The sequence below is a fragment of the Eleutherodactylus coqui genome, chromosome 10 (assembly GCF_035609145.1).
Source record: "Eleutherodactylus coqui strain aEleCoq1 chromosome 10, aEleCoq1.hap1, whole genome shotgun sequence".
NCBI classification, from domain to species: domain Eukaryota; kingdom Metazoa; phylum Chordata; class Amphibia; order Anura; family Eleutherodactylidae; genus Eleutherodactylus; species Eleutherodactylus coqui.
This window is the reverse complement of record NC_089846.1, coordinates 65533024-65548150: the sequence shown is the minus strand read 5'-3', so window position 1 is coordinate 65548150 and position 15127 is coordinate 65533024. Positions and strand designations below refer to the sequence as shown.

Genomic DNA, 15127 nt, shown 5'->3' with positions numbered 1-15127 from the left:
TCCACGGGCGGATTTGATTTGTGGAATCCGCACGGAAAATCCGCAGTTCAAGCTGCCCATAGGGAAGCATGGGTGTCCGCACCTGAATTAAAGCATGCGGATTTGTTTTGCGGATCTTTGGGTCCAGAAAACAATTCGTAGCATGCTCCGTTTTAATGCAGATTCCGCGGGTAAGCAGGAGAAAGCAGCTATACTGCGCTTGCCGGAACTTCCGCACACATCCGAAGTACAGAAAAAAAGACCTGGACAGGTACGCAGGGTCGCCGGCCTGCACATGGAATCCGACCCGCCCGTGGACATGACTCCCTAGTGTTTTTTGGCCATAAAAGGGGAAACGAAGGCTGCCGGATACCTCTAGTACTTGGAGAACAAGAGTGGGTTCCAATCCAATGTTCTCATCATGGCTGGTCTTAGACACGTGCGAGTCAGGTGGTTGCACAGGGCCCCGGCCACCAGCTTTTAGGAAGGGTGGAGTGGACGAGGGGACCAGGCAGATCATCTTCTTCCTCCATGTGTCAGCGTCTTGTGGAGCTGTATGAATCATCATCATCCTGTCTCTGTATCCACCCTTCATATGTTCTGGAGTACCACTATCAGCCCATTGGCACCCCCGCAACACAATCCCTTAATTCTTCTACTGTATTTATGTAATGAATTTGCTTCTGCTGCTTTTTTTATTGTGAGTTTGGTTCTGGTGCTGTATTTATTGCATGAGCTTGGTTCTGATACAGTATTTATTCACTGGGCTGTTCTGGTGTCAGTATGCTGCTATCTTGTTGCTTTCTGCACAAGCACAGGCAGACTGCTATCAGTGCAATATATTTATATTTTTTGCTATGACGGGACCAATCTAACCTAAGGCCAACACTGACTTCTGTGTCTGCCATCAGGGAACAGTCATATTAGATTGTCCCACGGAGAATTCTCTGTATGGCGTCCATATAACCTAATTGTGCATGTGATCAGGGGTTGTCCTAATGGGAACATAAGATCTGAATACACTGATATGAAAGAATCCAAAGTGCTATTGTGCATTTAGGAAAAGTCCATATGATTGGGTGATAAGTGGTTGTAAGGAAATACACTTGTTCCAGCAGACTCAGATGGAAGGAAAAAGGGAGCCATTCAAGACCAAGGATAGCAATAGGATTGTCTCTAAGAAAGAAGATTGTAAGAAGGAAGACAAGAAGGTGAGTGACATAGAAATGGGGGCTGCTTGTGTTGGACCTACAATGACATTATATGAGAAGAGTAGTTCCACCATTCCTTTGAGCGTGATGGTTCCATTTGTGATTGGGCTGTAGTTTCCAAACTCTGGAAGGGGCATTAGGGTTGTGGATCCAAGGGTCACCACCAGTATTTTCATTAAGGGCTAGCAACAAGTCCAGATGGGTAGCATATGCCATTGAAGTGGTTTTATTTTACCTCTAGAACAGAGGTGCACAACTTTTTCTGCTCTGAGGGCCACATTGCCATACTGAACCACTCCCAAGGGCCGCAAGGGTATTCTCATCTGAGACAATTATGGTATACCTTAAGTATATGCCATAATAAATCGAAGTAAGTTCCACTTCCAGGATTCCCACCTATTGAGAAAATGAGGGTTGCCCCCAATCAGCACTCCAGAGAGGAACAGCCAGTGCAAGTGGCTCTTTCCATTGTAGATGATTGATGTAGAAGCAGTGTCCTGGCATTTCATAAGTCCTATAAACTACATTGGAGAGAGCTGCATGTATATACAATGCTCCTAATTCATATACTTATTTCTGGAGTGCCAAATGGGTTAAGAGACTTTATTCCCCTAGTATACAATGGATGCAGACATGGCTACGTAGTGCACTCTTAGTACTTGTCCATTCCTGTTGCCATGCTATGTGCCACTCCTCTTCACCCTGACATGGAAACTACATGTGAGCAGCAGACAAGCATAGATATTTCTGTGTCCAGATGATTGGGGCCGCACGTTGTGCACCCTTGCTCTAGTAGGTGGTATTTGTACACTATATGTTAGGATTCAAACGATTATTGCTGTGCTTAGGTTCTCATTCGTGATCATGTACTACATTGTAGTGCCTATTACCAAAAATTGGGGACAGGTCACCCGCAATATTTTGGAACTTGCTCTGGACCTTGACACAGCGCTGTGCTGTGCATTACTATAGTGAAACCAGAAGTCTTAATACTCATGTCTTCTGCTTTCGCTCCTATAGAAGAAAACCCTCTTTCTAGGCTCCAAGCCATCGGTTACTGACAAAGTTGTGACTACAGTGATCAACTCAATATCAAGAAAAGGTGAGTGAAATGTGCTAATAATTGGAAATCTCTAGATCAGGTAGCTCTGGATTTCTGTACCTAATATGCCTAATACAGAGGGATCTCCTGACTTCTTCAGCTGCTGCAGAAGTCCCAGTCAGTCAGATCCCTGTCACTGTCAGCTCTTCAGGTCCCATTTTGAAAGAGTGCTGGAGAGAAGGCCTACCCCAGATCATGGTGAAGCTGGATATGCATACTGAACAAGACTACGTCATCGATATCTTCTCCAGTATGATAGTAAGAAATAAGGTTCCAAGTGTTCAAAGCCAAAATCCATTGTCTTTATCCACGACTGTCCTGTCTATTCCTTCTAGAAGCAACAGTCTAAGCACGTCATCCAGGCAGTTGACATTCCCAAGGCTGTGACCACAGAAATGAGGACAGTGCTGGTGGACTGGTTGGTCCAAGTTCACGTATGTATCCTATGGATGCAGAATAGAAAAATGGGGGGGGGGGGGGGGGGGAGCAAAACCTGTGTGGCAGGAGTGGGATAAAGAAAAGGCAATGGCCATATGTGTTTAAAGTGTACAAGCTATTATGCAGGTGCTGCCAACCAGATACTGCTCCACATGTGTGGGTGAATGGAGAGACAAAAAACTGGTGACTCTGAGGACTGGAGTTGAGAACATTGGTCTAAATCCCCAAATAAAAGATAATTTGAACCTAATCGTTCTAGGAATGTTTTTGCTTCTGGAGCGCTATGCCAAGACACCAGTTTTTTTGTTTCTCCATTTATGTATCTTGGACCCTGTTCCCACCGCATTTTTCATTTACGCTGTGGGATTCCGTCTGGACGTTCCATCACAGGTGCCTAAAAAAGCATTGTGACGGAACCTGCTGAATGGAAAATGAGCAAAACTATTCACGGACATCGGTGAAAGGGACACCACTTCAATGTCTGCTTGATGAGGATTCAGTTTGTTTTCGTTCTATAGAATAACATCAATTCCATGGTATATCCCCCATTGTGCAGCTGTATTTATAGAGCACAAGATCTATTGCATGAAGTGTCCACATGAGTAGTGCTTGTGCTGCGTACAATATACGGGAGGTGGAGGTTCCTGCACAGACTTCAACTTTTACGTGATGTCTTATCTTTCTTAGTAGAATTTATTATCTACAAGTCTGTCTTCTCACAATCGCTAATCCTTCATAAAATGTTCTTGTTTCACGTCCTTGTGTCTTGGGGCAGGAATATCTGGGCCTTCAAGAGGAGACTCTCTATCTGGCCATGTACTTAATGAATACTTATATGAAAGTTCACAAAATCCGAACGTGCTTTCTCCAATTACTCGCCGCCAGCTGCCTCTTCATTGCCTGCAAGATGGAGGAGACGCTTATCCCTGAGGTCAGATGAACCCCTCCATGTTCTTATACATGTTCTCCTTGAAACAAGTGCGCCATGTGGTCATATTCTGTATCATATGCTACACACTAGTCGTGAAAGCAGATTTCACCTACAGACTTGGATGGCTGGAAATAAATTTGAAAAGTGGAAGACAATAATTAGTAAGAGCGAGTGAAGGTCCTACACACAGGCTGATTTTGGGGCCCGAATGTTCCTACGAACACCCATTGACCCAGCAATTGGGTCTTGTAAAAAGACAAATCATCTGCGGATGAGTGTGCTAATGCTCATTCATTGGCTGGTCATGTCATTTAGGTGAGCATAAAAATGCTTGTTGGTCTTTGCATGTCACCATATGAACAGGGAGATGTACAACTGATCAAGGACTGCTTTGGAGTACGGACAGCCATGTTAACAATCCATTGTCCTTATACACCAGATAATCTGCCCTAGTACATGGAAGCAACGAGCGCTGACCGACATGCTCATTGTTAGTCAGTGGTCGTTAACCCTTTCCAATCCACTGACGTCTAAAGAAATTATGATTTAAGGCAGTACAGCTCCGATGTTGGAAGACATCCGTCGGGGTTCTCTTACTCTATATTGCCAGCCTCTCTGCTGTCGAAGCCTATCCAACATGTCACCTCATGCAGTACTGGCTTTACGAAGCAGATACCTGTGTTGTATAACGTCAGAAAAAGAGTAAGCCCCCTTGGAAAACCAGGATACAAATTGGATTGGAAAGGGTTAATATGGGCAGATTATCTTTCATTAGGGTACCATATGATTTGACACTAGAAGGAGCAAGAATTACTGTAAATCAGACCTTGTGCCCTGTGCGGTGCATGAGACATTATAGTGTCAGCAGGTGACCCCATGTGGCCTCTTAAAGATCCCGGTTCATGCCCCCACATTATCTTGCCTACCTTGGGACAAGACTGCCCAGAACTTGCTCTTTAATTCATCACAGAGGATGGTCTAGTCCTGAGGCTGTTCCTCTATCTTGTCCACAAACGCTGTAAGCAAGACCAATGTAGGATGAGAGTGCAAATAGGGAAGGGAAATGGACAACCTGAGCAGCATCTCTCTCTCTTCAAGGGCCTCAAAGCAGTTACATAGGCCACCTCTATGATATGTATGCCCATAAGTGTGAGCACAATATATGAAGTCACCTGCTGATTCTTCTGTTGCTTGATATCCATTTATTTATCTTCTACAGCCAGCAGAGCTTTGTTTCATGATGGAAGATGCATTCAGCAAGAAAGAACTTCTGAAAATGGAGAGGAAGGTTCTCCACCGCTTGAACTTTCAGCTACATTACACTCAACCCCTGTATTTCCTGCGCCTCCTCTCCGTTACTGGGAAGTATCCTGAAAATGTAAGTACAGACCTCCTCGTGGGCACAAAAAAAAGGGTCTCAACTCTCAAACTAATACAAGTATAGGATGTCACATTACTTGGGGAGATATTTTTCCCAAACTTTGTGTGATGTCTAACACACAATTGTGTATGTGTACACACACACACACACACACACTATATATATTACACAAATCGCCCTCTTCATCCACACAGTTACTATTGTAAGAGCACTTGTGGTCTATAAAAGGGCTTGTTCTCCTCCCAATGGCTGGAGCTATATGTCAAAGATTTACATGAGAGATATCTCAGATGTTGGCTCAGGTGGCTTATCTTTCCCAACCAGCAGTAAGCAGAGAGCTGTACATTTTCCATATATGAAATGCAGTATAGCTGGACTTTTATCCAGAATTTCCACAGGACCTTTAGCACCCTAGGTATGACATTCAAGGTTTCTTAACATAGGTCCTCAAAAATATAACCCGCTTTTTCTGATGGGCTCAAGAAGATATTACAGATAGATGCTGTCTGCACAGAGAAGTTATATCGTCCTTCTGATATAGTCCTCATCTCTCCTGTGCTGGATCTGTCTGATGGCGTCCATAGGAGTCCCGTTATGGTGTTTGCCATTTTGACAACAAAAATAGCGCTATGCTGTCTATTCATGCTGTCAGATGTGTCCAGAAATGCTGACGTAGACTCAGTTTAGAATAATGAATGCGGATGTGAACATAACCTACTATTTACTAAACAATCCCTCACAACTAGAAGGTCTTTAACATCACAATGCTTATTGTTGCCTCATCCAACCAATACTGCAGGCTGATTTAGTTGCAACGATTTTTGCTCAAAAATCGCTCAAAGCCGTATTTTGAGCGATAATCGTTGTGTCTAACTGCACTGACATCGTGCAGTTTTCATTAAGCCGTCACTGATCTTTTAGGGATTCACAGCGGTATACAGCTGATACTATTGTTTCAGGTATCCCGATCCCTGAACACAGACGTGGTATGAAAAACACAGCTGTCTAGCTGTGTTCTTCATCCCCCGCTCAAAGCACTCAGCTGTATAACAGCCAGGCACTCCGAGCAGAGAAGAGCTGGATGCAGAAGACAAGCGGGGCCACCCCCTACTTGTCTTCTGCATCCCCCTTTCGGAGCGCAAGGTGATCGCTTAACGTTTGAGCGATCACCGTGCGCTGTAAAAAGCACACAACGATTATCACTCAAAAATCGTTAAAAAATGTGAGCACTAATCATTGTGTCTAAACCAGGCTTTATGGTACTTTTATGCAGTCAGATAACGACCCCTGACCAACAATGAGCATGTCAGTCGGCACTTGCTACCTCTGTGTACACAGACAGATCTGCTCTATGAGGACGACCAATCATTAACACGATCATTTGTCCCCATATACAGCTGTCATTGATCGGCTGAATGTCCTGTCCTCCCCATTTACAGATGTGCAGCTGAGCCAGTCATCATCAAATGCCCGTTCATCAGCTGATCATTGATTTCTTAACATGGCACGGTTGTAAGGGCAATGAGCATCTAGAAGGACACTTTGGCCCCATAATCGGCCCATGTAAAGGGCCATTATCCATGGTCTTCGTGTAACTTCTCATACGTTTTAATGAGTATTCTAGATTGTTTGACTCTTTGTATTAATATACTGAAGTTTTTAAACTCTAGGTAGAGTATCTTGCCATGTACTTTATGGAGCTGACTCTACTGGAAGCTGATGGAGCTATGATTGAGCCGGCCCTTTTGGCATCTGGAGCACTTTCTTTGGCACAGTTGGTATCTCGGGAGTCTGAAACCTTGAGCGCTGATGAGATGGGGTATGGGCCAATCTATTCCTACAGGTACTGCTGTTTAGCCTCACCTCAATCTCTAATATTTAGATACTTGCATTTTTTTTTTTTTTTTTGGAGTTTGAAAAGCCACTTTCTGCCAGAAATAGTGCCAAACATGTCCATGGCTTATGCCTGATATTGAAGCTCAACTCGATGTGAATGGAACCGAGTTGCAACATCACCTCAACTCATGGACAGGGGTGGAGCCGTTTGTAGAAGAAAGCAGCCATATTATTTTAATCCTGCAGGATCCCTTTAAGTGGTCTTTTACTGTCTATCATTTCAGTGATGCAGACTTAAGCCTCCCTCGGCAACTTATGGGAAAAGCAGCCCTCCGTGCCAGCTCAGAATCCAAGTCTACATGGCAAAAATATTCCCGTCCTCAGAAACATGGGGTGAGCACAGGACCTGCAATGGCCAACTCCAAACACCTCGCCCACTGTATAGGTTTGTCATATCCCAATTCCAGCTGAAGCTTCTGGATGTGCAATAATGGGCATTTGCGTAAATCCTGAAAATTTGGGACTATCGATTGTAGAGAATAGAAGATTAAAAAAAGCATCTGTGATGCGATGAACAAAGAAGACAAGGACTACACCAAAGGACAAGAAAAAAATATATATTTTATCAGATCTCAACAGAAAACTTTAATATTTTGGGATTTCTGAATTTGGCAATTTTTTTTTTTTTTAATTTATTAATTTGTAGTTTTGAAAAATGTGTGAAGAATAGAACAGATGTATTTTAGATGTGCAGAGAGAGCGTGTTGACTTTTAAGTTAAAAAAAAAAACTAAACGTGTGTCTGTGGCTATTGATTTAATGTATGTACAATATATAAATCCTGTAAAAAAAAAAAAGCTATAAACGGCATGTGTTTAATAAAGAGAGTAATTTTATGTATCAACCGTACTTTGTTTTATAGAACATTTTATATAAGCTTCTTACTTTAGGATTTGGGTACATATAGGGTTGCCACCCAGATGGTAAACCACCGTCCCAGCCCGTAATTAAAGGGGTTGTCCCGCGCCGAAACGTTTTTTTTTGTTTTTTTCAACCCCCCCCCCCCCCCCCCCCCCCCCCGTTCGGCGCGAGACAACCCCGATGCAGGGGTTAAAAAAGAACACCGGACAGCGCTTACCTGAATCCCCGCGCTCCGGTGACTTCTTACTTACCCGGTGAAGATGGCCGCCGGCATCTTCTCCCTCGGTGGACCGCAGGGCTTCTGTGCGGTCCATTGCCGATTCCAGCCTCCTGATTGGCTGGAATCGGCACGTGACGGGGCGGAGCTACACGGAGCCCCATTGAGAAAAGCAGAAGACCCGGACTGCGCAAGCGCGTCTAATTTGGCCATTAGACGGCGAAAATTAGACGGCAACCATGGAGACGAGGACGCTAGCAACGGAACAGGTAAGTGAATAACTTTTGATAACTTCTGTATGGCTCATAATTAATGCACAATGTACATTACAAAGTGCATTAATATGGCCATACAGAAGTGTATAGACCCACTTGCTGCCGCGGGACAACCCCTTTAAGTTCCAAGGCCGGTGCTGGCATTTATATTTTACCAGACATATTAATGTGCGGCACAGCAACCATGGCAGCCAATAGTTTACTCACTAAAGCAGATCCAGTTGCCACAGCTGCTATGCGCTGAGACCCTACTTCCCTGGCGCCTGCACTGCCGTATGTACAGCAGCTGCTGTGCCGGACCTGCTCTAGTGAGTAAACTATTGTCTGCCATGGTGGTTGTGCAGTGGTGAGCAAGGCTCATTATTACCATTGGGGCCACTAAGGAGCGTTCTATTACCACTGGGCGTGCACTATTACCACTGGGGCCACTGAGGGCAGATGTAGTATTACTAATGGGGCCAGTGAAAAAACAGGTAAAATCATACCTTGTGATGAGCCACACCCTAGCCATGCACACTGATCACGCCCAATGGGGCGACTATCATCCGAAAAATAGCTCAATTAAGAGAATGCAAATGATAGTTGTTCCATCTAAACATGGCCACCAACAGGGGGACAAGCAATAATGCGCTCACTAGCCGTTTTCTTTCAACTTGCCTAAGGCCTCATGCACACGGGCAGATTTGCATTGTGAATCTGGAGCGGGCGTTCACCTTCAGATTCCGCAGCAAATACCGCCCATAGCATGCTATGGAAAAGTAATTTTTTTTTTTTATGCACACGAGCGGAAACCAATTGTGGTTTTCACTTGCGGAGAAAAACTCTTACCATGCCCCATTATTGTTGCGCAGAATCCGACTTCCCCGTGTGCAGGCAGCCTAAAAAATAGTGGCTGGTTGATCAAAAGTTGTCTGTCTGGTGTAAAGTCTCCGTCATTCATACTTGAACCGCTTGTGAACGAATTTATATGGCGCTTTCACCCTACAAGCGATATGTCGGTAAACATGTTAATGGACAATCATTGCTTTTACACCGCACTTCTGAGTGACTACCTGAACGATAGTCGCTTAAGGCCCATTAATGCGGGATGATATCGTTCAGAGTTGTTCCGCGCTCCCGCAGGAGTTTGAGAGATAGTCGTCCCGTGTTAATGCATGTAGAAACTTGAATGACTAGCCCTCTAAGCGTGAACAGTAGTTGCTCATTTCTGAACGACTGCCTGCTTGCAGTGAATGGAGGTTAGTGGGGGGAGAGCATTCTCCGGCCTCTCCGCCTCCATGTCGGCAGTGCTTTCAGCGATGCTCGCTCCTGTGTAATAGCACACTTCACTGGGGCTTTAATGGAAGCTAAAAGGTCTCGTTCACTTGGTGGATTTTGCCATGGATTTGAAGTGAAATTCGCATCAATTCTACATTAAATCTGTGACAAATCTGCATCCTAAGGTCTTGTTCACACGACAGATTTTGCAATGCATTTGAAGCGAGATCCATAATGACTCTACATCAAAACTTGCTGTAAATTCACTGTACTGGAAATGCATGCCACAGTCTAAAAATGGCGCAGATTTGAAGTCTGCATGCATGGGGAAAAAAAACGTCTCTCACATCTGGATGAGGATTCTCTGCTAGGAAATCCACATACGGATTTGTCCCTTTCAAAAAAAAGACTATTTCCACATGCAGATACATGGCAGACGGAAGTGGAAATCTGCTGCTGAGCCATGGATTTCAGCTGTGGATTGTAAGGTGGCATCTATGTGGAAAAATCTGCTGCAGATTCCATGGTGTGAACGCAGACTTTTACGTCTGGTTCTTACTTAACTAGATTGCAGGGATCCTTCTTTGTAGACCACATTGGTGTCTCTAAGCCCATGATAATACATGCCACGGGCTTCTGGTGCAAGTTCCCTGGTACTGGGCAGTCGTGCCTTCTCGCCAGCGGAATAAGTTGGTGCTATACAAATAAAGATTAGTATTACCTTGTATCCACAACAGGATTTAATGACTGTAAAGGCCCTTTAAGATGGAACAATTATCATTCAAATGAGCAAAAGTGAACGATAATCATTCAGACTAAACGCAGCCAGCGACCGCACAACGGACAATAATTGTTCACTTTTCACTCGTCATTCATTTTATGCAGGCATAAAAATCATCATTGGCTCATTCACTTATCATTCAGTCCTTTTCATTCACTTATATAGTGAATGCAAACCACTGAACAATTCTCGTTTCAACGAGCCAACGATTAGAGATGAGTGAACACCAAAATGCTCGGGTCCTCATTATTCAAGTCGAGCTTTTCGTAAAATTTGAGAGCTCTATTTGAGTAACGAACCCCATTCTCTTTTTTTCTCTCTCTTTTTTTCTCTTTTTCTCTTTTTTTTCTCTCTTTTTTCTCTCCTTTTTCTCTTTTTTCTCTCCTTTTTCTCTTTTTTCTCTCCTTTTTTCTCTCCTTTTTCTCTTTTTTCTCTCCTCTTTCTCTCCTTTTTTCTCTCCTTTTTCTCTTTTTTCTCTCCTTTTTCTCTCCTTTTTCTCTCCTTTTTCTCTCCTTTTTCTCTCCTTTTTCTCTCCTTTTTCTCTCCTTTTTCTCTCCTTTTTCTCTCCTTTTTCTCTCCTTTTTCTCTCCTTTTTCTCTCCTTTTTCTCTCCTTTTTCTCTCCTTTTTCTCTCCTTTTTCTCTCCTTTTTCTCTCCTTTTTCTCTCCTTTTTCTCTCCTTTTTCTCTCCTTTTCCTTCCCCCCCCCCCTTGTGAGTGAACACACACACACACACACACACACACACACACACACACACACACACACACACACACACACACACACACACACACTAGTGTTGACATGCGCAGCGGGGAGGGGGGGGGGGAGAGGGAGGGAAAAAAATCAAACCTGACACGTCAGTGGCAGGGAGGGGCCAAAACACTCGAACACCATCGAGTATGCTAATACTCGAACGAGCATCAAGCTCGGCAGAGTACATTCGCTCAACTCTACCAACGATCTATCTGCTGTATAAATGGGTTGCCCCAGGGAACGCTGACACCATTCACTTGTTCAAACGATAACACTGTGCAGCAAAAAAAAAAAAAATTCATGAACAAAAGTAATTGATCTGTTTCTGTAAACTTAAAACCTGCTGATTCCACTGGTAAAACTAGATAATAATAGCAGCACGTCTGATTTTCAAGTTTTTTAACCCCTTAGTGACCAAGTTTTTTGTTTTTTTTTAATGGTTTTAAAAAATCTTAACTCCTTTATTTATCCATCGACGTCGCTGTATGAAGGCTTGTTTTCTGCGGGACGAGTTGTATTTTTCAATGGCACTATTTAATGTACCATATAATGTACTGAAATTTTTTTAAAAGTTGTAAGTGAAGTAATATGAAAAAATACAACATTCTGCCATCGTTCGGTTCATCTTGTTTCTACAGCTCACAAACTGCTATTACTACGATACCAAACTTTTTTTTTTTGCTGTACTACATTTATTTTTTTTCATAGACATTTAATTTTTTTTCATTATTTTCTGCCGCCATCTTCTGCGCGCAATAAATTTTTTACTTTTTCTGTCCACATAGTTGTGCGAGGGCTCATTTCTTGCAGGACATCTTGAAGTTTGCCTTAGTACAATTTTGGAATACATACGACTTTTTGATTGCTTTTTATTGTATTTTTTTATTGGAGACAGAATGACTAAAAATGTGCATTTCTGGCATTCTTAATTGTTTTTTATGAAGTTCACTCTGCGGGGTAAATAATGCATTACTTTGATAGATCGGACTTTCATGGACACAGCGATACCAAACCTGTATTTTTGTTTTAGGATTTTGATTCTTTTATTTAGTCTAACCAACGACCTGTAAAACACAGTCCATTAATTACTACTTACTGGTGGATGATCCGCAGTGTTTACGCCACGTGGAAACATACCCTATATGCTACATAAGGCTGGGTTCACACAGGGCGGATTTGGCGCGGTTTTGCCGCAGCAGATCTGCCTGCGGCCACTAATCTCGGGATTAGCCAGCCATGTGGACGAGATTTCTCAGAAACCTCGTCCACACGGGACGGCTAATCCGCTGCGGTAAATCCGGCTGAAACCACGGCTGCAGCTGCCGCTTCAAAAGAAGCAGCGTGTCTATTTACCTTTTCTTTTTTGTTTATTTATGTCACGGCCACGCTCTCCTCTATGGGAGCGCCGGCCGCAACGGAAAAGCAAGCGGCCGGGCCGCTTCAAAGCCGCCGCGGCTTAAACCACGGTGGTTCTCCCGGCTGAAATCTTGCGGTTTTTGCTGCGGCCAAACCGCAAGATTTCCGACGGTAATCCACCCTGTGTGAACACAGCCTTATAGTGTTCAGTCAGCATGCGGTGTGTAACAGGGATTGTGAAATAGTTGCACAATCACTTTGGTTGTTCTTTTCATTCTGTTGTTCGTTTTCACGCCGAGCCGATATACGGTGTCTTTGTCTGCAGGGGGGGGGGGGAGGATGGAAGAGCCAGGAGCAGGAACTGAGCGCCCGCCCCTCGCCACTATTTGCAATGGGAGGGGCAGGATGGAGGTGGAGCTAAGTGACGGGACTTAGCTCCACCACCGTCTCGCCCCCTCCTATTGCAAATAGTGGCAAGGGGCGGAGAGGGGGCGGGAGCTCAGTTCCTGCTTCTGGCTCTTTGACCCCCAGCAAACAGGGACACCGTATATCTGCTCGGCGTGAAAACCGAGCCGATATAGGGTCGCATGACTCCACCCTAGTGGTGAGCCTACTGGATTAATTGTATAGGCAGATTTCCAAAATATACAATACAATGGTAATTGAATTATATTATTCCCCGTAATTGGAAAATCTTACCTGGTAGAAAAAAACGGATATCATATTTGAATTCAGCGCACTAAAGTTACTATAAGCTGCCGATCTGCTTATCGGTTGCAAAATTTGTGTTGCACAGTGTTATCGTTTGGTGTAAAAGGACCCTTATTTTCAAGACAGTCTAAATGAAACTGTTTTTGTTGCCCCTAGCAACCAATCATTGCACAGATTTAATTTGTTAAACTGCTCTGCTAAAATGAAAGCTGTGTTGTGATTGGTTGCTAGGAGCAACAAAGACAGTTTTTAGACCGTTTTGCTAAGTCTGCTCCCATGGGGTGTATTGGTACTGAGCCAGGTAGCATAGTCAGTGGTATCCATTTATTTTAACGAGTGAGCTATGCTGCTCGCCATGTTTTCAACTAGTAAGCAGCGACATCAAACTACTAACGACCACTTGTCAGTTAGTATATGAGTGCTTCTCATGCTCCGCCCCCTGGTGACATCATCAGAGCTATGTGTGTGAATCAGGATGTAGCAAAGCTGTGTGTGTCATGTGCTGTGTGTGTGATGTGTAGGGTCAGGATGGATGTGGTAGAGCTGTGTGTGATGTGTGGGGATCATAATGGATGTACCATGTAGCAGAGCTATGTGTGTGAATTAGGATATAGCAGAGCTGTGTGTGTCATATGTGTAATGTGTGGGGTCATGATGGATGTAGTAAAGCTGTATGTGTGGGGATCTAATGAATGTACCATGAAGCACAGCTGTGTGGTGCATTGCGCCACCTGAAACGCTGGTAATTTCCTAATAATTACTAGTAACAATATAAGGTGCAGAGGTCACAGTTGCATTTGCCCCGTTGATGCCTGAGGTGGGCGCTCTGCCACCAGATTATAGATAACACGTTATAGGTGAAGGGTCCTTTTATGAATTTTGCATTAGGACCCAGGAGCTTCAAGTCAGTCTTTGTTAGTTGGTATACGCAGGAAATGAACACCATGATTTATCAAAACTGACTAAAAGGAAAACAAAATCTGTTGCCCATAGCAACCAATAACCTAGTATATTATGCTGAAGGGAGACAATGTCCATCTAGTTCAGCCTGTTTCCACAGCTTTCATTTTCCCTCAGCAGTATAAGAAATGAAAGCTTGGCTGTGATTGGTTGCTATGGGCAACAAGGACAGGTGGTCTTTCAGGCAGTTTTGATAAATGAGGCCCCATGTTGTCTCTAGGGGTTCTTTCTACTATTATCAAGCTTTACTTTTAGGCTAGTTCACACGGGCGATCACGATTTTGTCGCAAGAAAATCGCATCTGTTCACTGCGATTTTTCAGTGTCAGCGATGCTTTCTTTTTTTTCAGAGAATAATTTAGCATTGCTGCCGCCCGTGATAAAATCGCGTGATTTTTTTATCGCAATGGGATAGTCAATGGGACTTTATGATGTCCGGTGCGTTGCGATGCGATAAAACGCAGGCACCATACGGATACTTGGGAGATTAAAATAATCGCATATCACAGAATGATAGAGCATGCCGCGATTTTTTCATCTCGCAACATCGCATCAGTGAAAACATCGCAGATGGGAAGGAAACCATTCTAAATCATGGGTTTCCTCAACTGCTTTCTTACTGACTAAGGGCTCCTTCACACTGGCGATCGCAAGATCGCCGCTGCAAACTTGTGACTTTTTTCCTGCGATTTTTGAGCATCAGCGCTGCTTTTTCTCGCAAAAACATCACAGCCATTTACGATTTTCTTGCGCTTTTTTTTGTGCGATTCTACTGCGATTTATTTTTTTTTTTAAACGCGAAAGTCAATAGGACTTTCTAAAGTTAAAAAAGCATTGCTTTTCTCCCAAGCATTGCTTATCTCCCATGTTCCCCTATTCAGCCTCCCTTTTATTCCATTGTAAAGTTTGTGCTTTACAATGGAATAAAAGGGAGGCTCAATAGGGGAACATGGGAGATAAAAAAAAGAACGCAGAACTATAGGACATGCCGCAATTTTTTTTTCTCACATCGCATGAAT

The 15127-nt window shown here is 43.7% G+C and overlaps 1 protein-coding gene across 1 annotated transcript; it reads left to right on the top strand.

The window, feature by feature from the left end:
- Positions 1-1103: 1103 nt before the first annotated feature.
- On the top strand, positions 1104-7429 carry CCNP (cyclin P). The gene is made up of 8 exons (XM_066582068.1): positions 1104-1190; positions 2211-2292; positions 2393-2550; positions 2628-2726; positions 3506-3661; positions 4881-5043; positions 6717-6885; positions 7163-7429. Exons 1-8 carry the CDS (start codon positions 1104-1106, stop codon positions 7347-7349), a joined length of 1101 nt encoding a protein of 366 aa, XP_066438165.1. The 3' UTR covers positions 7350-7429.
- Positions 7430-15127: the final 7698 nt, after the last annotated feature.

What these genes read in the sequence shown, in the direction of transcription:
- CCNP (XM_066582068.1), top strand. Translation starts at nt 1,104, where the DNA reads ATGGAAGGAAAAAGGGAGCCATTCAAGACCAAGGATAGCAATAGGATT. An exon ending in ACTGGTTGGTCCAAGTTCAC is followed by an intron (nt 2,727 to 3,505) that starts GTATGTATCCTA and finishes GTCTTGGGGCAG; the next exon opens with GAATATCTGGGCCTTCAAGA. An exon ending in GGGCCAATCTATTCCTACAG is followed by an intron (nt 6,886 to 7,162) that starts GTACTGCTGTTT and finishes CTATCATTTCAG; the next exon opens with TGATGCAGACTTAAGCCTCC.